Source organism: Balaenoptera ricei, chromosome 13, assembly GCF_028023285.1.
Source record: "Balaenoptera ricei isolate mBalRic1 chromosome 13, mBalRic1.hap2, whole genome shotgun sequence".
Classification (NCBI taxonomy): Eukaryota; Metazoa; Chordata; class Mammalia; order Artiodactyla; family Balaenopteridae; genus Balaenoptera; species Balaenoptera ricei.
In genome coordinates, this window is record NC_082651.1 from 47,225,511 (window position 1) to 47,250,549 (window position 25,039).

Genomic DNA, 25,039 nt, shown 5'->3' on the forward strand with positions numbered 1-25,039 from the left:
GGCTCAGAGAGGTGAAGCAACTTGTGCTCCGTTCCATACACTGTTCACCTCGAATGCAAACCCCAAATCTGCTTGCTGCCTTTCAGAGAACTTTAAGAAAAGGAAATATCTATTCAATAAGTTTCAATAGATTTCGCATATGAAATATACCGGATTCTCATCATTGCCAAAGAGCCACCTAAATAATGGACTTTTCAACTAGTACATTGGCTTAAAACCTCAACTGACTTCTTCATTGGCACTATGGGGTTCTCTTGTGCCCGCCTGAGAGCCCCAGTCTCATTTTAGAAGATCAGTTGATCAAAAATGTTTCTGTGGTCTTTACCCTTGGAATTAAGGGATTGGGTAGAGTGGTGCAGGGAGAGAATAAGTAAAAGAGAAAATAGGTTGAAAATGTAAATTACCTCTACAGAGTTTGAGTGGTGAAACTAATCTATGGGGGTTTGTTAAGAAAAGCAAAAATGTTTTGGGGGAAGGACAGCTATGCTTTGTGCATGAGACCAGGGAGCAGCGTCCCATAAATGCTGCTGGCTGAGACCCAGCACCGCATGGGGTGGCATGGAAGTTCTCAGAAGATGGGTGGGAGCGGCTTTATCTTCTGAATGCCAGTAATTATCAAGCTCACATTGCACAGTAAGAGGAGGATCTTTTTATTCAACACGTAATACCTACAGTGGATAAATTAAAGCAATTAAATGTCTAAGGTTCAGACAAAAGCTTTGAAATGCTCTCAATTTCAGGAAGCCCAAAGGCATTTTGGTAGTCCACCAACTTGTGTCTTTCTTCACTTACACATGTATCATCTCATCTTTTTAAGCTGTGGATAGTAATATACTACTATTTCCATTTTATTAATTCATGCAGAGTACATGTTCAAGGTTACCTGAAACCCGCTTCCTGGTCACAGCCCTACCAGTGAAGCTAAGCTGTGGGTTTATCAGAGTCCTTTCCTTTCGTGTCAGAATTTCACCTAATTTCAAAATTTAGAAACATAAAACTTTTTTTTCTATAACTTTATTTATTTATTTTTATTTTTGGCTGCGTTGGGTCTTTGTTGCTGTGCGCGGGCTTTCTCTAGTTGTGGTGAGCGGGGGCTACTCGTCGTTGCAGTGTGCTGGCTTCTCATTGCTGTGGCTTCTCTTGTTGCGGAGCACGGGCTCTAGAGTGCGCAGGCTTCAGTAGTTGTGGCGCGTGGGCTTAGTTGCTCCACGGCATGTAGGATCTTCCCGGACCAGGGCTCGAACCCGTGTCCCCTGCGTTGGCAGATGGATTCTTAACCACTGCACCACCAGAGAAGTCCCAAAACTTGTTTTTTTTTTTAATGTGTGGGAATTTTGGTTTTGTTGTTGTTTTTCACCGTAGAAGAATGCCCACTTTATCTATCCTCCGGGTCCTGGACAGGATAATGTCTTAGAGTCTAGGACAGAGTCATCTCCTTTCCCCCCACCAGCAGCCTCTTAGACCCACACTGCCTGCTAGCTGGAGCTGTAAAAGATTTCCTGCTCTGCTTGCCTCTTTCAAAGAGGACACCTGGAACCAATGTAGGCCCTGAGGACAGGTGAGCCAGTGCGACCTGTTGACAGAATGGGGGACAAGTTCCTGTTTACCAAAGGGGAAAGGATTGGCCACAGGCCTGCCGGTCTAACAGCTACTGAGGGGAAAGGCTTGCTTTGCTGAAGAGTTAGAAACAACAGTTCAGCGCCAAACCACCGGAGCCGGCAGCCTCCTGAAGCCCAGAACAGTTTACTGTCTTCTGAGAGGCACAAGATGCCCAGACTTCCATGAGATCAGTCTCATCTCCCAGCCCGAGGCTGAGAAGAATGCTATATGCTTATATATAAATGCACGTGTGTATACATGCTTTTTTAAAAAATAAAATGGAAGCCCCTGCAATAGGAAGAATATTGAATATTGCTTTGGTTGTATCAGTGGCTGAAATCTATTTTGGTGGTAGATTGCAGTAAAAATAATACAAATTGGGGTCATAACTACTAGCTAGCCGTCTTTAAAAATTCAAAACATCGGGGATTCCCTGGCGGTCCAGTGGTTAGGACTCCGCGCTGCCACTGCAGGGGGCCCAGGTTCGATCCCTGGTCAGGGGACTAAGATCCTGCAAGCCACAGGGCACAGCCAAGAAAAAAAAAATTCTGCAGCATCTACAAGACAGGGCAGAATTCTACTTTTATCAATCTGAATTAATCCTGCAGCTTTTTTTCCTATATGGTGATGACTTCTTATTTTATTTATTTTTTATTGAGGTATAGTTGGCATACATCCTGTGGCTCTTGAATCAACTAAGCAATAGACTTTGACTCCTCTGTAATGTTCTGAGGAAGGCAGAAGGATTACACATAAAACTTTTAGAACTCAAACAGACCTTGGAGATCATCCAGGGTGACTCCCTATTTTACACATGAGGACACTGAGACCCACAGAGGTTAAACAACTGGCCCAAGACATGTGGCCTAGCCTGGCCTGGAGTCGAGGTTTCCCAGTTCCCTCCGAGTAGTGCTATTTTTGCTTAACGTTTCTGTATGATTCCTGGATGGCGCAGATTAGCTCCTTAAACAGTTTCTTCACTTTGTTTTCTATGCCTTATTCAAAACACATAGGCCTGTCACTCTCCAGAAATGGCTGCTCGGATCAGGCTTGGCTGTACGAGCTGCATGTTCACATCAGCTCATGTGCTCCTGGGGATACAGAGAGGATCAAGCAGCTGTACTTGTTTGCTTGCCTCTCTGGAGGTGGCATCCGTCCCATTTGTCTCCATCCCCAAGAGGGAGAAGAAAATCGATGGTTGGTTGCCAGCCTTCCAGTGTTTTCCCTACCAGTGTGGACTTGATCAGGCTGGTCGTGTCTCTACTTTATTAAGCTTGGAGGGGCCACTCTTTCATGTTAGTACATCCTGACTCTTGCTTCCACCTCCCTTCCTTTTCTTTTCTCAGCCTCCTGTGCTTCCTTATTAAACTCTTGTCTCAGATTACTGCCTTTAGGACCAGGCCATGCAAAGCTTATTACTCAAAATATGTGTTTTAATATAACCACAGAAAAATTTGAAAATGTAGTCAAAGGTATACCCCTTAAAAGGGGGACCAAATTTAGGTGGTTAAGAAACGTAACTCCCGTACATAAAATAGATAAGCAACAAGGATGTACTATATAGCACAAGGAACCATATTCAATATCTCGTAATAACCTATAATGGAAAAGAATCTGGAAAAAGTGTATGTGTCTGAGTCACTTTGCTGTACACCTGAAACTAACACAATATTGTAAATCAACTGTACTTCAATTTTTTTTAAAAAAGAACTCCCATGTTATAGCTATTGTTCCAAAGTATAGAAGAAGGTAGAACACTGCCTAGCTCAGCTTACAGGACTAGCGTAACCCTGCTACAAAAATGAGCAAGAAGAGCTCAAGTAGAGGAAAAACAGGGGCCAAACTCACTTATGAATCTAGACGTAAAGTTTTAAAGTAAAATATTACCAAATCACATCAAATATTTATAAAACAAATGTAATGAAAGACCAGTAGAGTAGACCATTTCCCAGGCATGCAAAGATGGTTTATATTAGCAAAGTTTAACTGTTTGATTCGTACATTAATGAAACAAAGGTGAAAGACTGTAATCATCTCAATAGATACAGAAAAACCATCTGGTTACATCCAACATCTTTTGGTGAAAACTCTTAGCAATCTAGAATACAAGGAAACTTTTTGGAACTTTATAAATTTATTTATTTTATTTATTTATTTTTGGCTGCTTTGGGTCTTTGTTGCTGCGCGCAGGCTTTCTCTAGTTGCGGCGAGCGGGGGCTACTGTTCGTTGCAGTGCATGTGCTTCTCATTGCGGTGGCCTCTCTTGTTGCGGAGCACAGGCTCTAGGCGCATGGGCTTCAGTAGTTGTGGCACGAGGACTTAGTAGTTGTGGCTCGCAGGCTCTAGAGCGCAGGCTCAGTAGTTGTGGCGCACGGGCTTAGTTGCTCCGCAGCATGTGGGATCTTCCTGGACCAGGGCTTGAACCCGTGTCCCCTGCATTGGCAGGGGGATTCTTAACCACTGCGCCACCAGGAAGGTCCAAAACTTTGGGAACTTTATAATCACTCCAGTTATCTGGAAACATTATATATAACAGAATCATTAGAAGTCCCGCCAAAGTTAGGTTCAAGACAAACAGAGCCATTCTGTTTTTCCATATCATGCTGGAAACCCTGGCAAAATGTAGTAAGGCAAGAAAAAGAAGGTACAAATATTGGAAAGGAGACCAGACTATCTTTTGTGGGTGACAGGATTTGCTTAGAAAAGTCCAGAGAATCACTGGATAAAGCATTTGAATTTTTATGAGTTAAGCAAGGGGACCTGATCACAGGATCAGTAACTTTTCTATATAATCAATAGTAACTGTTTAGAAAATGGAAATGCTTAATCTCATTTCGTTTTTGCAATAACCCTGAGGACAATTTTTGCTCCATTTTGCAGATGTGAAAACTGGAGTTAGAGGTCACCTTGACCAAAATCAGACAACTTATAATTAGCAGAGAATTGATTCAAATCAGTCTGCCTGGGCTGAGACCCTGGTTTTTAGCATTATAACATTCCATCACATTTCTGTTGTTCAGTGCCTCATGTTAGGTTACAGGCTTCTCCATTGGACATCTTATTAACAGGGGCATTGACATTGAGCTGGAGTCGAACCCAAACCCAGAGGCAAGTTTTTTTGGCGGGTACATTTGCAGGTGACAGTGGTTGTGTGCACTGCCTCACGTCACATGGGACCTCCTACAAGTGGGCGGTGCCGCAGTGGCAGTGTCTGGCCTTGTTCATAGTGGGTGGCATCAAAGGCTGGCTCTGCCTGCTCTGACTCAGGAAGCCTGCCGCTGAAGCCACGCCACTAAGGAGCCTGAGGTCCCCAAGCACAGAGGACCTCTGCTTTTGTTCTTCTGGAGCTCAAACCTGCAGCACTTCCGAGATTCCCTTGCCCCACCAGCAAGGCGAGTTGAAAACGCAGCCAGTCCTTCCAGGTTGAAGGTGAAGCTCTCGGATTGGTAGGTTGGTGGGTGTCATTAGCTTGTGCACACAAGTAACAGAGACATGTTCTAGAATCTTGCTTGTTGATGTGCGTATGTGCACGGCCTAGTGGCTGCTTTTCTCCACAAGCAGAGAAGGGGGCACCAGTCCAGAGGTACGTGTGGTGAAAGGTTTTCCTCTCGCCTCTCTTGGAGATACCCTGATAGTACCTTCCTTCTGTTGGTAGGTCACTTGAGCCCCTTGACAAGATTTATCTGATAGCAGAGATGTGAAGCCTCAGCTTCCAATGGAACCTCTCCTGCGTGCTCTAAGCCCAGAGCAGGCGGGCGCGGGGACACTGTGGGCTGGGCTGGGACCTCCCCGCAGGAGGCGGTACACTGGGGGCACGCCTCAGCCTTCTGGCCCCCCGCTCCTCTGTACAGATTTGTCGTCAGATTAGGAGAGTTCGAAAGGCCTTTCTCAGTCTCACGTTCTCTGAGTTGTCAGAAAATTGTCCAGGAAACTTTGCACTTTACAGTGGGAAGAGGCTGGTCCGGGCTGGGGAGGAAAGATGGGAGCATCAGAGGGGGAGTCTGATTGGCTGAGGAGTACTAGGAAATACCGGGTGTGCCTCGTTTCTCAGAATGACTTTCCCTACATTGTTAAGCTGGACACAGGTCACAGAAAACAGGGTGGATTCAGGTGACTAACACAGGTGACGGATGTGTTGACTGAGTTTCCGAGAACTAAATGGCGAGTGCATATTACAGTGTTTAATACGAGGGTAGCTTCTAACCTAAGACGTGCCTGGCACATGGCTGTTGGATAAGAGTTTAACCCTTGAGATCTGAATCATAGTGAAGGGTCCTTACCTACTCATTCAGAAAGTATTTATTGAGATCTGTAGAAACCTTTGTATTCTGAGACGCCATCCCCTTTTCTCCTGGGTTTGTATGAGTCAGGGCACACCGTCTTACTTGGAAAAGTCGTACTCGTATTAATCTCACCAAGATTAACACAGAGCAGCCACTGGCGTGGGCTCTCCTGGGCTTGCGAAGCAGCGATGTGGTGCGCTGAGATCCCACCGGGCTTGGCGGGCAGGGGCTGCATTTCAGTCCAGCTCTGCCAGTGGCTGCCTGCCACCGGTCGGCAGGATCCCGAATTTCTCCGAGTCCCTGTTTTCCTGTGTGTGATGTGGAGACGATATTTTGCCTGCAGTGGTGTTCACATGTAGCCAGGGCCTGGCACATCGTAAGCCCTCACATAATGTGAGACTGTTAAGGGTTGTTTGCTTTGTCGTGCTGTCAACTTACAACCACCGGTGTGTTAAAAGAGGGAGGCAGGATCTCCAAAGACATAAGGAAAGGGTGGGTGAGAGTTGGAGGACAGACCAGAGTTTGGAAGAAAGTAAAAATTCTTGTGTATCAGTCAGGTCTCTTTCAGTTACTGGGATTTGAGGGGTAAATAGCAACTCTTTCCTATCTGAGTTCTGAACCAATTGAGAAAAAAAGATAGGAGACCTTTCTTTACTGATGTTAGTGCTGGCTTACACCTGTGGGAAGTGGACATTCCAGGAATGGACCCCAGGATTAGACAGACCTGCCCCACCAGGCACACGTGCGCTGGGTCTCCACACCCTCCCCACAGTGGGGTGGGCCCTCGACCTCCAAGTAGACCGCACAGTCCCAAGAATGGTTGCCAGCACATGCAGTTTGCCAGTTGGGTGGCTCCCAAGAGGTAGAGGAGGGAAGTAGCAGGCTCCGGACACCCTGTTCCATTCCACCTGCTGCAGAGGAGTAAGGCGAGAGAGAGGCCAGGAATGTGATGCAGGTGGAAGGCTGCCACAGAGAAGGCATCGGGACTGGGGGAAAGGTGCACCCAAGGGACGAACCCAACGCATTCTGGGTTAAATTATCAAAGGGAATTGGCTCTTATCTTTGGGACATCTTAGGGTGGATCAGGATTCAGGCTTGGCTGGATCCAGAAGCTCAAGTGGTGTCTGCGGGTGCCTTCTTCCCTTGGTTTTGCTTCACTTCATCTTCACACAGTTTCTTTCCCTGCCGCCTCACCAGGATTCCAGGCTTACAGGACCCTTAGCTCTTAACTTCAGAGATAGAGACAGACAGCATCTTTTCTGACCTCTCCATCAGAAATCTCTCTGTATCGCCTCAGGGAGGACTGTGTGTGTGTCCATATCTGAATTAGTCACTGGATTGTGGGATTGGAAACAGCATCAGCCCTGCATCACATGAACCAAACAAACAGAATCAAAGAAAAATCCAGGAGGGTTGGGTTTCCAAAGGCATGCTGCACATGTCCACCAGGTTTTAAAAATTAATGTCGGTTGTGGTGCATAATCGAAATACGGGTGTCTTTTCTTTTTCCTGGATACTTGTACTCCCATTTTTCTGAGCATTTATTACTTTATAAATGGGGGGGGGGAATAACTTTTATAAGTCTATTTGTTTTAACTTTGCCTTGCTTTCTGGAGGATCTATGACACGAACAAAAAACAGAAAAATAAAAGGGGATAAATAAGCAAATACGATAAGGGGAATATAAGAGTGAGAAGCAACAGCCAAGGAGGAGTTCCTAGATATTTACCAGAAATATGACACCTAGATATCAAGGAAAATCTTTTCATTTATTTGCGAAAAAAAGAAAAAAAAAGGGGGGGGTGTCCCTCACTCTAAGGAAGTAGAAGGTGTAGTGAGAATTATGAGGGGCCCTGGTTTTAAAGGCAGTTGCCAGCTGCACTTGACAAAGCCTTTATGAGCCTGTGGCTCCTGGGCCCCAGGGGTGTGGAGAGTGACCATCACCTGGGGTCACCGGGGAGCATGAAACACTTATGTGGTGGGCATACAGGGAGGCGAGAGGGCCTGTGCTCTGTCCACAGCCACAGGCCATTCTGTTAGCTGATCACCTTCCTAAGACACCATCATGGAGGCTCCAATCTGAACTCGTCGCCTCTACTGGGAAAACAGCTCTGCGCTCACCCTCCAGAGACGGTGACCCCCCCAGGCTCGCCTCCGAGCCGAGGATTACAAAATTTCTTCCTGGAAAGCCAGTACCCGTGATACCCCTGAGGTATCCTTCATCTCTGAGACGTCCCCAGGCTGGGATTAGCCCCACAAGGGAACACATGGGTTTGACTGTTGTTGCTTGTTTGCATCTCCTCTGCTTACCCGAGGACCTCGCAGCCAGGGCCACAAACAGGTGACCATTCTTGACCCAGCTGGAGCGCACCAGCAGGAGGCCTGGTGCGGTGAGCCCTTCCCCAAAGCCGGTCACTGCTCCCACAGTTTGAGAAAACAAACCCAGCTTTCCAGGGTCTGTGGCTGGGTTTCCGCGCCCGCCGTGTTTAAACAACCTGGCCCTTCAGGGGTCCTCCGGCCTCCCATAGCCAGGATAAACTCGAGATTCTGGGGAGTCCAGTGGGACGCCACCAGTGGGCGTAGACGGTGTGTTAGGTTTTTGTGCGGGTTTGGTTTTTGTTTTCTTAATTAACTCCCGGCTGCCTCCTTCTACACAGACAGCTACAGACAGTTCTTCTAATTCGTCTCAGAAGAGGGAGCAACCTCCTCGCACAGTCTCCTCCCCCACGTCCTGTGAGCACCGGAGGATTTACACCCTGGGCCACCTCCACGACCCATACCCCACGGACCACTATCACCTCGAACAGGTGAGCGGCGGTCTCGTTCCTCGGGGGTCGTGGGGTGGACGGCTCCCGATCCTGGAACGGCCTCCTTCCCCTGGCGTTCAGCCACCTGCCAGAGCCTAGGCCTCTTCTTTTCTCCTACTTAGTACCTCGGCCCCCATATTGGAGGTGGTGCAGGCGACTCGCCCTCAATGCAGAGTTTTCTGTGTGCCGGGCACCTCGCCAAACCCTTCATGTGCTTTAAGCTCCTTTAATCCTCACAAATCACCCACAGGCAGGTCCTCCGCATCCCCAGTTGAGGGATGGGCAGGCTGAGGCTTAGGGAGAGAGAGTCCCTGCTGGAACAAGATTCAAATGCCGGTCTCTGCTCACGCAGGACACTATGCTACCTCCTGGTAGCATAGTATGCGTTAGCATTCGCTAACACTATGCGTTCCTGTGTCCAAAGGGCCTCCTGGCTTTGTGTGAAAGCACAGAACTGCGATTGGGACCACAGAATACTGTACACTTGGCTTGAGCGCCCTGGCATCGCGGGCTGCAGGCCCAGGCTTGCTTGGGGAGCTGTAGCTGGAATTCAGTAATTCAACAAATATTTACCAAGCGGCCGTTTTTCAGAGCAGGTTCTCAAACTGTGGGGTGTGGACTGGTGCCCATGTGGGTGATGTGGCCACCAGTCTGCTTTGAAAAGAGAAAAAGCACGAGGCACTGAGGTTTTATAACATGGATTTATATGACTCTTTTTTTCACAATCCATTTTACTGTGTGTGCTTCCTAATATTTTTGGCATTAAAAGTTCTTTTTTAAAATCACATTATGGTAGCCGTAGATGGGAATTGACTTTTTGACTCTCCTTACTTTGCAAAATAAATTATTAGCAAAGTCTGTGTCCGCTCCCAAGATTTGTTTTGAAATAATGAAGGATTGTGGTTTTCCAAAGTTGGGGAAACTCTGACATCAAGAATCTGGCAGGAATTAGGGCAAATCAAAGCCTGTGAGACGTGGCCCTTGCCCTCAAGGAGCTCACAGTCTGGTGGGAAGTGATGAGTAAAGCTAATTACCGTGTGATAAATTCTAGGACAATATTATAATGACAATATTGGCAACAGGTGCCAAGCACATCCTGTGTGACCGGCCCTATGCTGACACCGCATAGATTCTTTCTCTTCATTCTCTCAGTAGCCCTGTGCCGTTTGATCGTAAGGGAAACCAAGTGTGAGGCTTAGCGACTTGCTGGTAAATTTCATGGTCCGAATTCCACTCCGGTGGGTTTGCTCAGAGCCATGCTCCTCACTCCTTAAAAAGCCTTCATGCTCAAAGGGCGTCGAAGGTGGAAAATCTCATTGTTTGCCACAACTGGGATGCCCTGTGCAAGGCAGGCTTACCTGGATCAACTCAATAACAATGTATTCAGCACCTGCTCCTCTGGACAAGGCACTGATGCAAACTGTAGCGGGACAACCTGCAGAGATGACTCTTCCTCCCTAAGGGAGAATGCAGGTTGGGTTTGAAGGCTAGAGGGTGTGGCCCTGGGTTGGGCCATTCCGGGCTCAGATTCCATCTCCACCACCTGTGAGATCCTGGCAGGATTCAAACACAGCTGGCCTCTGGAGCCTGTACTCTTACCCTTTGCATATCTCAACATCTTATCTTCCCAGCCAGATTACAAGGTACTTGTGAGCCTCATAGTTTGCTGTTTTGCACATGACCCACAGTGAGACATGCGTTTTATATCATGGCCCAGTAGGCACATGTAATGTACACAAAGATAACAAGGGTACTTACCTTGTAACATGCAGTGCACTCCAGTGTTCTTCTGTTTCTCTGAAAAAAAAAGAAATCAGTCTTAAAGCGAGCATGCCGTACAAAAACAGGTGAAACTAATCTAAGCTGTTAGAAATCAGGATAGGGGTCACTGTTCCTTACCTTAGGGGTGGGGGTCACAGAAGGGAGGTGAGGATATTCTAGGGAAGCCTCAAGTTCTGCTTTCTGATCTGGGCATGTCCAGCTTCTGAAAATTCACTTTACTCTTACGCTGTGTATACTTCCCCCCCATATATGGTAATACTGCAACAAAAAGGGGGGAAATGCTGGTCTCCACCCATTAAATTGACTTCCTGACCCAGGAAGGGATTGGGACTCACAATTTGAAATACATCTTTGACCCACAAGCTGTTCAGTCATTACAGGATGGGTCAGTTCCTTAAAGCAATGCCTTTGCCAAGGTGAAAGATGCATATTGGAGGTTTGTTTTGCCACTGCTATGAAGTAACGCCTCCTTTTTCCTGGGGCAGCCGATGCCAAGGCCCTACCGCCAGGTGAGCTTCCCGGACGACGACGAGGAGATCGTGCGCATCAACCCCCGGGAGAAGATCTGGATGACGGGCTACGAGGATTACCGGCACGCGCCGGTGAGGGGCAAATACCTGGACCCCTCGGAGGACGCGGACTCCTACGTGCGCTTCGCCAAGGGCGAGGTCCCCAAGCACGACTACAACTACCCCTACGTGGACTCCTCGGACTTTGGCCTCAGCGAGGACCCTAAAGGGCGCGGAGGCAGCGTGATCAAGACCCAGCCCTCCCGGGGCAAGTCCCGGCGGCGGAAGGAGGACGGGGAGCGCTCTCGGTGCGAGTACTGCCGCGACATGTTCAACCACGAGGAGAACCGGAGGGGCCACTGTCAGGACGCGCCCGACTCCGTGAGAACTTGCATCCGCCGCGTGAGCTGTATGTGGTGTGCGGACAGCATGCTCTATCACTGTATGTCGGACCCCGAGGGGGACTACACAGACCCGTGCTCGTGCGATACTAGCGACGAGAAGTTTTGCCTCCGGTGGATGGCTCTTATCGCCTTGTCTTTCTTGGCGCCCTGTATGTGCTGTTACCTGCCCCTGCGGGCCTGCTACCACTGCGGAGTGATGTGCAGGTGCTGCGGCGGGAAGCACAAAGCAGCTGTGTGACTCGGTTTCCCTCCCCACCGCCCTCCATCCACAGCCCCAGGGGGACTTGTCTTCTGCATCCTCTCATCTCTGCCCGCGCCCGGGTGTACCCAAGGCGCCGTTCCAGCCTGGGGAACCTGCCTGGTGAACTCTGCAACGCCTGCATCAGTCTCACCCACGCGCGCGCGCACACACAGTGGTCTAAGGCAAGGAACCGCCGCCTAGACGCTCATGTATTATTAACAATCTGTAATCAAGCTAACTGTCTCGTCATACAGGTGTTGATTTCATGTCCTTCCTGCCCACCTCTTCCAGTTCCAAGGCGCCTTCAGTGGGAACCGCTGATTTTTTGGTGGGTTTTGTCGTTGGTTTTTCCAGGAGCTCCGAAGACCATCTTTCTCTTGGTTGAGCTTGCCTGTGGCTAACGAGCTTGCTTCCTCAGGTTCCTGTGGAAATGGAACGTCAGAATGATGAAACCCTGCCAGACGTATTTTCACCTGCAGTCAGTTATTATGTATAGGAGGTGAGCTGGTTAACAAACTCCTACCACAAAACGAGATCGCTTTAACTTTTCTAAAGCCAAACTTCCCACGTAAGCTGCAGTTTCAATCTTGAGCCCATCATCATCTTCTGTCTCCACACCCCTCCCCCCAAAAAAGTCGGTCAGTTACTCACTGATGCAAAACATTCTCTCCTAAAATGACTGAGAACTGAGCCTTAACTTCAGATTAACTTGCGAGAATCAGGAAAATTCTTTAAACTGCATCGCATCCTCTCAGACCAGGGCTAGAAAGGGGATTCCAGGTTTCTCCGAGCCTCCCTGGTTACCCCTAAAGGAGAACTTTTTAAAATTGTGTCACCACCACTTGTAAAAATTTAGCAATATCAGAAGAAACCGCTAATGAAGTAAGAAATTTTGCTCATTGTTTTGCAAACCAAATAGTCTCTTCAAACCAAACCAGTGTTCTCCCGAACACGGTCCAGTTGAGAAACGCTAAAGGTTGTAAATAAAACTTACAGGAGCTTTTTTCCCCCCAGTGGCTATTTTCTATTAACTGGGGGAAATTTTAAATGTCATCAATTTGAAGAGTGGTGGGTTGCATTTTGTTCATGGGTTTGTGTTTTTGTTTTCATTTTGGACTCGATTTCACGTCACCAAATTCTTCGTTTACACTTGGGAAAAAACAAGGCCATATGTAAAAACCCTTCCGATGCCTAAGTGTCTTTCTCCTGCAAACCCAAACTTGCCACTTTGGGTGCACGGATGGTTAGGTCAGCAGGCTGGGTCCACCTGTCGCCTTGCCACGTAGGAGGCTTCTAATTAGCTGGAAAAGAGTATTTTTCTAATATATTGCAAGGAATAGCCAAATGTTACTGCAGAAAGAAGAAAAGTGAAGAGTGGTTACCTGTACCTAGCATAGTACAATCAGAACGCCGTGGAGACCATAGGGGACAGGCTTGTCAGCGCTGGCTCTTCTTCCCGCCGTGATCTTCCTGTGATTATTGCCAGCTGAGCACACGGCCTCATTCCTCTCTCCCCACTCCCCCCATCCCTTCTCAGTTGCACACAGGACATCAGTCTCCAAGGAAAGGGACTTTTTTTCTAGTCTGCCAATCATATTGAGAAAGTGCTAGCCACACTTACCTTCCTGGGAATGTTTTCAGCTCACCTGAGACCCCTTTGCATTTCTTTATCAGATCATCGATGTAAATACCCAGTGTGCTTATGAGTTTGTTGGTAGACGTTTTCGTTTGTCGAAGTGACTGGTTTGGGTCTTCCACTTTGGGAAAGGAGCAGAGAGCTGTTAATCTGGCAATGTAAGAAAAGAGCCACTTCCCAGCCTGGAGAACATCTAGAAACCTTCAGCCAGCCTCCAAATGCTGTCGAAAGACCATCTTCTCCCCCGTCCTGAGGCATTTTCTCAGGGTCTTTCTCAAGGTCTCCTCTCTACAAAGCACAACACTAATGTATGTTTTGTTAGACCTCAGTTCAAGCATCCCTATTTATTTCAGTAAGAATACACCTATCCAGCTGCTTTTGTTTGCCCTCTCTGTTTAGTCATTATCTGTTTCTATCTTCCTTTCCCCCTTGTCCTTTTCCACCCCTTTGAAGAGTTAACGCTAGTGAATCTTACTCCGCATATCCTTTTTGGTTTGTGAAGAAGGCACAAGGAAAGCCATGGGGACATTTATGTAAATACGTCTCTCTCTAATTGCCACACTGCTGCCGAACAGTGTGTAGTATTTTCCCAGTCAGCTTTGCCATACTGATGTCAACCATCTAAGAGAAATTATTCAGATTTTATTTTTGTATCTGTGGTAACAAAACATTAACCAAAAGATTTTCTGTTTGGAAGCTTTCCCCGAACCTCGCCCCCCCCACCAAAACCACCAAGCTATTTGCTCACATTAACAAATTAAAGTGCCTGAAGCATAATTCATTCTTTACCTGTATACTAAAAACCCCGTTGTATTGATTTTTTTATAATAAGCCTTTTTACCTCTGTGTAAAAAATATATATACAAGTGTATGATGTACATTTTAGTTCTTAACTTTTTTTTATGGTTTCTAATATGTATGACCAATGTAGCCATTGCTTTAAAAATGTACCATGTAAATATAAACACATCCTATCAGATCGCTGGCTTTGGGATGTTTGTCCGGAGACAGGGTGGTGTTCGAGCCTGTGCGGACGTGGGAGCTCTCGCACACAGGATGGGAAGGGGTTTCCTTTCGAGGAGGATGTGTGGACACCGGTCTGTTTCTGAGGCCCTTCCCGCCTCTGGTTATGTCATATTCCCTTAGGGGAGACTGCAGCTCCTTGGGCTCGGATGCCTCAAGTGAAAAGAATGCTGTATCACCGCCCAGGGAACACCCCCTCTTCCTCGGCCTGGCTTCCCCCGTGCGTGCTCTTCAGAGGGAGCAGCTGTACTTCCTCCGGCTTGTTTCCCACTGATTCCTGCTGAACCTTAAGAGAGAGTGTGTGTGTGTGTGTGGAGTTTGGAAGATAGTTTCTCACAGAACACAATTGTTAAAACTGCAAGATCCTTGGTCTCCTCAGAGCGGTTGGATTTTAGTGATATTTGGCCCCCTTTCAGTTCCAAATGGGATCTTTGGATACTCAAATGTTACCGTGACAATCCCTTGGAGGAAATAAAGTGTGGAGTCCTTTAAGGGTCACAGAAGAAAATTTCAGCTTCTTCTCTAGGGAACCAAGTAGGGGCCTTAAAAAGAGATGTGCAGAGGGGTCCCTTCATATTAGTCTTGACTCTTCCCAGAAGGGGTGACTTTTCCAAACCACTGGCAAAGGTGAAAAGCAACAGGAGATGCTGGGAATTAGAAAGTGAATGGAGAGAAACAAGCCGTGAAGATTGGTAATTAAGAGATGATGAGAGAACTCCATGAGAGCTCTTTCATTAGACGGGGGGGAGGGGGGGGGGCCACAAACCAGGTTAATAGGGGGTGAAGAGTCAACATGGAGTCAATCAAAACATCAAATGTAAAACATGTTTTCAAGAAGTTTGATGGTCAAGGAATAGAGGGATTTCTCTGAAGGAGAATTGGTGAAGTAGAAAAATAATAACTGCTGAGACAGTATATATTCATTTACTGATTATGACAATCCTGAATAAATTGCTCTGATTTTTAAAAAAAGAGGAGAACTTGGAAGGCACGTCCAGAGCTTCAGGGGGCCCGAGATCTGCCCTCACGCCACCCCACAAGGCATGTCCCTCCTGTCATCCCTGTTTGGAGTTGAGGAACTGAGGCTTAGAAAGGGTAAGTAACTAAGGTAACGTGGTCACATGAGGCAAGGACCAAACCAGATGACTGACTGCAGAGCCCAGGTCCTTGCCGGGCCTCACTGAGAGCTCTGTCCACCCCCTCCCTGTTTGTGGGCTTGAAAAGTGGGCACCAGGAAGAGCCTTGCCCAGTCCCCCCTCTTGGCCCATCGGGCTGCTACAGGATTCATTTGTCATCTGGTGCCCTGCGTGCTCAGCCAGGAGCTGGGCTCTACGTCCGTCATCTCCTTCAACCCTCTTCGGAGTAGAGGGTTCATTTCCACTTCACAGGTGACGAAGCAGGGGTAGAGAAACACGTTACTTAGTCATTAGATAGTTACTAGCCATTAGCCCTTGGGCAAGTGATGTCACCCTTCTGAGCCTCGGTTTCCCTGGGTGTAACAAGTGGGATAATACCCACCCTCAGCATGTCGTGAGGCTCATTGATTACAATTCACACTATCGTTACAGTGCGATACTCAGGAGGCGCTTCAAAATGCTCCTTCCTTCCTCCCTCAGTTCCTCCTCTATTCTGGGACCCTAGGAAACACCAAGAACTGGAGAGGACAGCATCTTTTGAAGTACAGGAGGCTGAAGCCATTGTGGATATTTTGTGAGTATGTAGACCTACAAAATATGTGTGTTGAGATTTCTTTTTCTGAACCTCTCCGCAATTCTAAATTAGGTTTTGCTTCCTTGCTGGCCCTCCCAGATCCCTTCACAGCCCTTGAGAGGCTGCAGAAGGGCACAGGGCTGGCTGATTCCTCAGGAGCCGGTGCACACAACCTGCCTTGCAGAGCTGCCTTCCTCAACCTCCAGCCCCGCTTCTGTGGCCTTTGGGGTGTAAGTCGGTGGCCTCATCTCCTGGGCCTCTGTTTCTCCCTGTTGCTCTCCCATTGCTGGTTACCACTCACCCTTACCGGTGGGCGCCCCCCCAGGAAATCAGGAGATCTTCCCAGGGGACAAAGTGTTGTCACAAGAGTTCTGTTTCCCAGGGATTCAGGGTGGTTTGTTACTTGAGCGTGGCTTTCAAGCAGGCCGTCACAGTGCCATCCATGTGAACGAGGGGCCAGAGCTTGTAAAAGCGTGCCGGCTGCTTGCAGGCACTCTGACTGCAGGCCTGTTGGGCTTTCTGATTTGTGGGGTTAGCTGGTTAGAAATATCACACTTCGTCTGTTTGTTTAGGCCCGAACTAGATGGGTGGAATGAAGGGAGAGGACCCTGGTGACATCTTGCACCACCAGATACCAGTTGTGACCTTGCAAATCAGGGCCCTGCCATCTCCTCTGCCATCTCCTCAGCTAGAGCAGCCACCAGTGTTAGCGGTTCCTTCCAGGCAAGCTGACCCCCTAAAGGGCAGTGTTGGGGCCAGGGCGGAGGTGGGGTAGAGGGTGGAGAGTAGAAGGAGACAGGCTCTGTAAATTTATAAAGGAGGAATAAAGCCAGTTATGTGATAGTCATGCCTTGTACCCTTTTCCTCTCATTGTGTCTTGTCTCTTATTTTTTTTCCCCAGTTTTGGGGGAGGGCTCTGATTATTATAAAATATACATAGTCATAAAAATGTCATACACCACAGAAGTATAAAAAGGAGTGTCTCCTTGTACTAGTTTGCTAGGACTGTTCACATCATCTTCTCTCTCTGTGTATCTCTGTGTCCAAATTTCCCCTGTTTATAAGGATATCAGTCATACTGGATTAAGATCCACTCTAATGGCTAATTTTAACTTGATTACCTCTGTAAAGACCTATCCCCAAATAAGTTCACATTCTGAGGAAAGAGATTAGGACTCTGTATGAATTTGGGAGAGACACAATTCAACCCATAACACTCCTCTGTCCCGCCCAAAGTAAGCATTGTGTGTCCTTCCAGATTTTTCTATACATTTATACACAGATGTGTGTATGTGTATACATTTGTGTGTGTATGTGTGCATGTGTTTCTTTTCTCCTTGGAGAGGAACAAAAATACAGCTATGCATCTACCTATACTGCTCTGAAACCTGGTTTTTTTTGTTTGTTTTTACTTAAAAATACATCCTCAGCCATTCTATGCGTTTCGATTGGAGCATTTAGTCCATTTCCATTTAAAGTAATTATACACACACACACACACACACACACACACACACACATTGCCATTTTGTTAATTATTTTCTGACTGTGTTGTAGTTTCTCGGTTCCTTTCTTCTTCTCTTGCTCTCTTCCTTTGTGATTTGACAATTTTCTTTAGTGGTATGGTTAGATTACTTTCTCTTTTGTATATCTACCATGGGTTTTGCTTTATGATTACCATGAGGCTTACATATAACAACTTATAACAGTCTATTTTAAGTTGATTACAACTTAAGTTTGAACACATTCTAAAGGTCTACATTTTTAATCTCCCCTCACTTCATTTTCTGTTTTTCCTGTCATACTTTACTCCTTATCTTTACATACTTTACTGTATCCCTTAACTAATTATTGTAGTTATAGTTATTTTTACTACTTTTGTTTTTTTTTTTTTTTTTACTACTTTTGTCTTTTAACCTTCATACTAGCTTTATAAAAGTGATTAATCCACCACCTTTACAACATTCGATTAGTCTAAATTTTACCATATATATATATATATATATATATATACACCTTTACCATTGAGATTTATAGTTTCATATAGTTTCGTATGTTTTTCTGTTACTAATTAGTGCCCTTTCTTTTCAACTTAAAGAAGTCCCTTTAACATTTCTTGTAGTGCTGGTTTAGTGATGATGAACTCCTTTAGCTTTTGCTTGTCTGAAAAACTTTCTCTCTCCTTCAACTCTGAAGGAAAACTTTTCTGGGCATAGAGTATTCTTGGTTGGAAGTTTTTTCCTTTTAGCACTTTGAATATATCATGCCGTTGCCTTCTGGCCTGCAAAGTTTCTGCTGAAAATCAGCCTATAGTCTTATAGTAGTTCCCTTGTATGTAACAAGTTGTTTTCCTCTTACAGCTTTTAAGATTCTCTTCTTGTCTTTAACTTTTGACATTTTAATTATAATGCGTCTCTATAGAGCCATCTTATGTACTGCCTATAAGAAGCTCACTTCTGATGTAAGGACACACAGAGACTGAAAGTGAAATAATGGAAAAAGAGCAGCTCTAAGAGGGAAGTTTATAGTGATAAATGCTTACATCAAGGGGCTTCCCTGGTGGCGCAGTGGTTGAGAATCTGCCTGCCAATGCAGGGGACACGGGTTCGAGCCCTGGTCTGGGAAGGTCCCACATGCCACGGAGCAACTGGGCCCGTGAGCCACAATTACTGAGCCTGCACGTCTGGAGCCTGTGCTCCGCAACAAGAGAGGCCGCGATGGTGAGAGGCCCGCGCACCGCGATGAAGAGTGGTCCCCACTTGCTGCAACTAGAGAAAGCCCTCGCACAGAAACCAAGACTCAACACAGTCATAAATAAATAAATAAATAAATAAATAAATAAACGTGAATTTCTAAAAAAAATGCTTACATCAAGAAACAAGAAATATCTCAAATAGACAACCTAACTTTATACTTCAAGAAACTACAAAGAGAAGAACAAATGAAGCCCAAAGTTAGTAGAAGGAAGGACACAACAAAGATCAGAGTGGAAATAAATGAAACAGAGACTTAAAAGGCACTAGACAAGATCAAGAAAACTAAAATCTGGTTCTTTAAAATGATAAACAAAATTGCCAAACCTTTAGCTAGACTCATCAAGAAACAGAGGACTCAAATAAATAAAATCAGAAATGAAAGAGGAGACATTACAACTGATACCACAGAAATATGAAGGATCTTAAGAGACTGCCGTGAATAATTATACACCAAAAAATTGGATAACCTAGAAAAAATGGAAAATTTCTAGAAACATACAACCTATCAAGATGGAATCAGGAATTCCCTGGTGGTCCAGTGGTTAGGACTCGGCACTTTCAGTGCCATGGCCCGGCTTCAATCCCTAGTCAGGGAACTAAGATCCCACAAGCCATGCTGTGTGGCAAAAAAGAAAGAAAAATTAATACCAATCCTTCTCCAGTTCTTCCAAAAAATAAATAAAGAGGAGGAAACACAAACTCATTTTACAAGACCAGCAGTACTCTAATACAAAACCAGACAAGGACACCACAAGAAAAGAAAATTCCAGGCCAATAAGCCTGATAACCATAGGTGCAAAAATTTTCTGCAAAATATTAGCAAACCAAATTCAATAATAATTACAAGAATCATACACCATGATCAAGTGGGATTTATTCCAGAGATGGAAGAACAGTTCAAAATCTTCAAATCAATCAATGTGATACAGCACATTAACAAAATGAAGAACAAAAATCATTATAATCTCTACAGATGATACAGAAAAAGCTTTTGACACAATTCAACATCCGTTTAGATTTTTTTTTTAAATCTCATTACAGTGGGTTTAAAAGGATAGTACCTCAACATAATAAAGGCCATATATGACAAGCCCACAGCTAATATCATGCTCAAGGATGAAAAGCTGAAAGGTTTTCCTCTAAGATCAGGAACAAGACAAGGATGCCCACTCTCACCGTATGTTTTAATCAACATAGTATTGGAAGCCCTAGGCAGAGTAATTAGGTGAGAAAAAAGAAATAAAAGGCATCCAAATCAGAAAGGAAGAAGTAAGTCTCTATTTGTAGATGACATGATATTATATATGTAGAAAACCCTTTATAAAGACTCCACCAAAAAAAAAAAAAACTGTTAAACTAATAAATTCAGTAAAGTTGCAGGATACAAAATCAATATACAAATGGCTGATGCATTTCTAGACATTAATAATGAATTATTAGGAAGACAAGAAAATAATCCCATTTACAATCACACCAAAAAGAATAAAATGCCTAGGAATAAAATTTATCCAAGTAGGTGAAAGACCTATACACTAAAAACTATAAGACATTGATGAAATAAATTGAAGAAGATGCAAATAAATGGAAAGATATTCTGTGTTCGTGGGTTGGAAGAATTAATATTGTTAAAATGTCCATACTACCCAGAGCAATCTACAGATCCAATAAATCCCTGTCAAAATTCCAACGGCATTTTTCACAGAAATGGAACAAGCAATCCTGAAATTTGTATAGAACCACAAAAGACTCTGAATAGGTAAAGCAATTTTGAGAAAGAAGAACAAAAGAGGCTCCCTGATTTCAAACTGTATTACAATGTTATAGTAATAAAAACAGCATGGCCTCAGCATAACGTCAGACACATAGATCAATGGAACAGAATAGAGAACCCAAAAATAGTCCCGCACATACATGGTCAATGTATTTACAGAAAAGGAGCCAAGAATGTGCAATGGGGAAAGAATAGTCTCTTTAACAAATGGTGGTGGGAAAACTGGATAGCCACATGCAAAAGCTGGACCACTATCACACCATACACAAACATCAAAATGGACTAAAAACTTGAATGTGAGACATGAAACCATAAAACTCCTAGAAGAAAACATCAGTGAAAAGTTCTTTGACATTGGTCTTGGTGGTGACTTTTTGGATTTGACACCAAAAGCAAAGGTAACAAAAGCAAAAATAAATAAGTGGGACTACATCAAACTAAAAATATTCTGCACTGCAAAGGAAACCATCAACAAAATGAACAGGAAACCTATGGAATGGGAGAAAATACTTACAAAGCATATATCTGATAAGGGGTTAATATCCAAAATATATAAAGAACTCATACAACTCAATAGCAAAACCACAAACAATCTGATTAAAAAATGGGCAGAGGAAATGAATAGACATTTTTCCAAAGAAGACAAACAGATGGCCAACAGGTACATGAAAAAGTGCTCAACATCACTAGTCATCAGGGATTGCAAATCAAAACCACAATGAGATGTCACCTCACCCCTGTTAGAATGACTATCAATCAGACAAGAAATAACAAGTGTTGGCAAGGGTGTGGAGAAAAAGGAACCCTTGTGCACTGTTGGGGAAAATGTAAATTGATGCAGCCACTATGGAAAACAGTATGGTGGAGGTTCCTCATAAAATTAAGAATAGAACATACGATCCAGCAAATCCACTTCTGGGTGTTTATCCAAAGGAAATGAAAACACTAACTCAAAAAGACAAAGGCACCCCAACGTTCATTCTAACATTAGTTACAGTAGCCAAGACACACACACATACACTGGAATATTACTCGATTATTATAAAAAAGAAAACTTGCCATTTGTGACAACATGGATGAACCTTGAGGGCATCATGCTAAGTGAAATAAGTCGGAGAAAGATGAATACTGTATAATTTCACTTCTATGTGGATTCTGAAAGGAAGAAAAATGAACTCATAAATACAGAGAACATATTGGTGGTTGCTAGAGAGAGGGAGTGTGGGGTGGGTGAAATGGGTGAAGGGGGTCAAAAGGTACAAACTTCCAATTATAAAATAGAGTAAGTCCTGGGAATAATGTACAGCATGGTGACTATAGTTAATAATCTATATTGTATATTTGAAAGTTGCTAAGAAAGTAAATCTTAGAAGTTCTCATCACAAGAAAAAAAAAATTTTAACTGTGTGGTGATGGACTTACTGTAGTGAACCTTTCACAGTATATACAAATACTGAATCAGCATGTTGCACACCTGAAACTAGTATAATGTTATGTCAATTATGTCTCAATTTTTAAAAAGCTATGAGAATACAGTTTTCTTTCATTTAGTCAGACATTAAAGAGACTTGCAAAATATAAGCCAGTGACTCTCTTCTCACTAAAATATTTTTTTTATTTGGAAAGCAGTTGTTTTCCATTTAAAATGTTATTTATGTTAACATGCAAAGGGCTTATTATTTAAAATAAAATTTTAATAAACATTTTTATATTTCTCAGTTTTAGTTTCTAATGCAGTCATATCAATAGTTGTACCCTACTCAGACTGAAGCTCTCTGGGGTCCTCAATAATTTTTGAGTATAAAGGGATCCTGAGAACAACAAGTTTGTGACCTCTTCCTCTCTTTGGTCAACAGGCTGTTTCTTACTCAATTCTGCCCTTTCTCTCTTCAAATGCAGTTTTGACTCTGGCTTTTCTCTTCTGGGTACTTTATATTATCTTCTTATTTTCGCCAGCTCTCTTTGTATCTCTTCCTATATCTCAGACTGTTTTGTTCCTTCTAAGTTTCTTCTTTGGCCAGTTCCATTGAGACCATATCTTCTTGCTTCTCTCAGAGGACACAGTGCTGCCGTTATCTAAGATCAGCCTCTGTTTCTTGTAGAAAAATCAAGAACAGTCATGTTCAGAGAGATCTGCTGTTTCCAGGTCTTGAGGACAGCTTTTCTCTCCTTCAGGCTCTACTGTCTTTTCATTGGCCCCTTGTTGGTACTTTTCCATCACATGGAGAAGTACCCCTCTATCCAGGCTCAGTCTTGCCCATCAGATGAGGTAAATGCAGGGTCCTTAGCCTCCCGCTTGGGTGCTGGCAGTTTCCTCTCGGGGACAGAAGCCTGCTTGGCTCAGACGCTCATGCTGGTGGGCATCGTCTGGGGTGTCTCTGAGCCAGCACGGGGTTGTCCTGCTCAGCTCTCGGGATCTCTGATTAGGCTGGAAAACCAAATGTAGTTTGCAGACCTTTGAGCAGCCACTCCCAGCACCTTTCCCTTTTCTACCACTGTTGATGGCACTTTCTCTAGCAATTAAACCTCTGAAGATGATGCACACCTTCAGCCATCCTTCTCTCTCACACACTGTGTTGCCTGCTGGGATCTGTACTCTTTGTCACTTAGACAGAGGCAGGAAAGGAGGATGAAACTACTCTCTGTCTGACCTCGAAGATAATTCCTGCCTGCCCAGGTGGAAGATCGTCGCCAACGAAGGAACTGAGTAAAACGAAACTATTTCCTTCCTTCTTGGGGACTGTCTGTCCCATTCTGGCTCAGAGGGGGGCAACACAAATGGTGCGAAATCCAAGAATGTCCTTCTGAATGCATCCCAGTGGACAACGTGGTTAGTGAAAAATCTGCCTGGAGTTTGGCTCCCAGCCTCCTCTTTGGTCATAGGGTTGTTGCCAGGTTTCACATTTGTGTGGGACTTTCTGGGAATCTTAGGGAGATGCTGCAAGGGGTATCATGTGTGTCTGGTCTGCTTCTGCACTCACCTGGGGGAGGGGGGTCTTTGGGAGTAATATTTGTGGCTTGATGCAAAAACCATCTCGCGTTTTTGTCTTCTTTTGTCAAGCCTGGGTAATAACTACCTCTGTCTCATGCTCACCATGCCCCATTAGTAACTATGGTTGCCTTTTGAGCGTCTTCCAAAAAAGCCTTTCCTTGCCCAAAGAGACAAAACTGATCACGTCTGCCCAGCCTGAAAGCTGACATTGTAGGCCACCACAATATCATCCTGTGCAGCGTGCAGTGGAGGAGAAACACGGGACCCGCAGCTGTGGTCCTTTTCTGAGTCTCCCCTCTGGGGCCAGGAAGTTGTGGTGTGGTTCCTGCATGCTGCTTTTGAATGAACGTCTTTGCTTCCTTGCTGGCTTGATGCGACAAGCAGAAGCCACTTTGAAGATGCCTCGCCCCAATGGGGCCCAGATATTTACATAGTGGCCTTTCATCCTATGAGCAGTGTGCACCTCTGCAAATATTTCAGGCCTCCCTGCATGCTTGTGGGCCCCTAAGTGCCATTCACCAGCTTTTAAGTTTGTTCTGCAGGCAGTGAGTCACCGAGAGGGAGGCCTGACTCAGAGCACAGGGGGCCCCGGCTGTCTGCCTCCGCCACCTCCTACCGCTGCAGACTTGGCGGGGAAGGAAGCAGTGGGTTTTACAGCTGGTGTTTTTGGTTTGGAAAAAAGAGAGAGAGAAAAGAATTTCTTTTAAAAAATACCTTGCACATGTAAAATGACACTAAATGTAAGTATATATGCAGCATTTTGGGACGAGAGAAACGGCGTGTTTTGCATGATGCATCACTCCTCTTGATGACAGCAAAGGAGGTTTGCACTCAGCCTCTGGTATTTTGGAAGTTTGTTCCAAATGCTCTGAAAAGAGAGAGAGGAGGCAGGTTCCTCGACCCTTCCTCAGAAAGAGGGTCGGGTCTGAGCTAGATTAGGGCAGCACATGTTTGCTTCTGCTCTTCTCATCTGACTGTGAAGATGCTCATTTTTTCTATCAAAACCTGGGTCAGCTGCTTCTTCATGGGTGCAGGGGGGCCAGGGTGTGGGGACGGGAGAAAGCCATACTTTCCCGAGTCTGACTTGAGCCTAGAAATATATGTTGACAGGGCCAGATGGGAGCGCCCTGCCCTTGCTGCTTCTCGGCAGGTGCACGCGCTCCCCGGAGGCGGGCCGAGCAGCGCCAAGGTTGGGCGGCCGGTGGCCGGGAACACGCAGTCTTTCTAGGATTCGGCCTTTGCGAGTTACCAAAACATGGTGTGCTGCTCTGAGGGTGACACATACCTTGGCAGGGGCGTTGGGACTCCCGCCCAGAGCTGGGAGTCCCCGAGGTCAGGCTGGCCTCCAGGCTGCAGTTTGGAGGAGGGGCCTCACGGTGGGTGGGGTGACCTCTGTGGACGGACGCACCGCCTGGGAGCACTGTGGCCACAAGAAACAGGCTGACCCCGGGAGCAAGGGCACAGTTAGGGCGCCCGAGGAGAGTCTGGCAGCAGCACGCCCAGGCACCCCACATCCCCGCCCTCAC

General features: G+C 45.5%; 1 protein-coding gene across 1 annotated transcript in view; it reads left to right on the forward strand.

Moving 5' to 3' along the window:
- The window catches only part of SPRED2 (sprouty related EVH1 domain containing 2), a 121,074-nt gene extending 106,853 nt beyond the window's left edge, over positions 1-14,221 (forward strand). The window contains exons 6-7 of the mRNA XM_059943175.1: positions 8,540-8,689; positions 10,957-14,221. Coding sequence (XP_059799158.1) covers positions 8,540-8,689; positions 10,957-11,622 — 816 coding nt within the window. The 3' untranslated portion in view covers positions 11,623-14,221. The remainder of the gene's footprint in view (positions 1-8,539; positions 8,690-10,956) is intronic.
- The last annotated feature ends 10,818 nt before the right edge of the window (positions 14,222-25,039 follow it).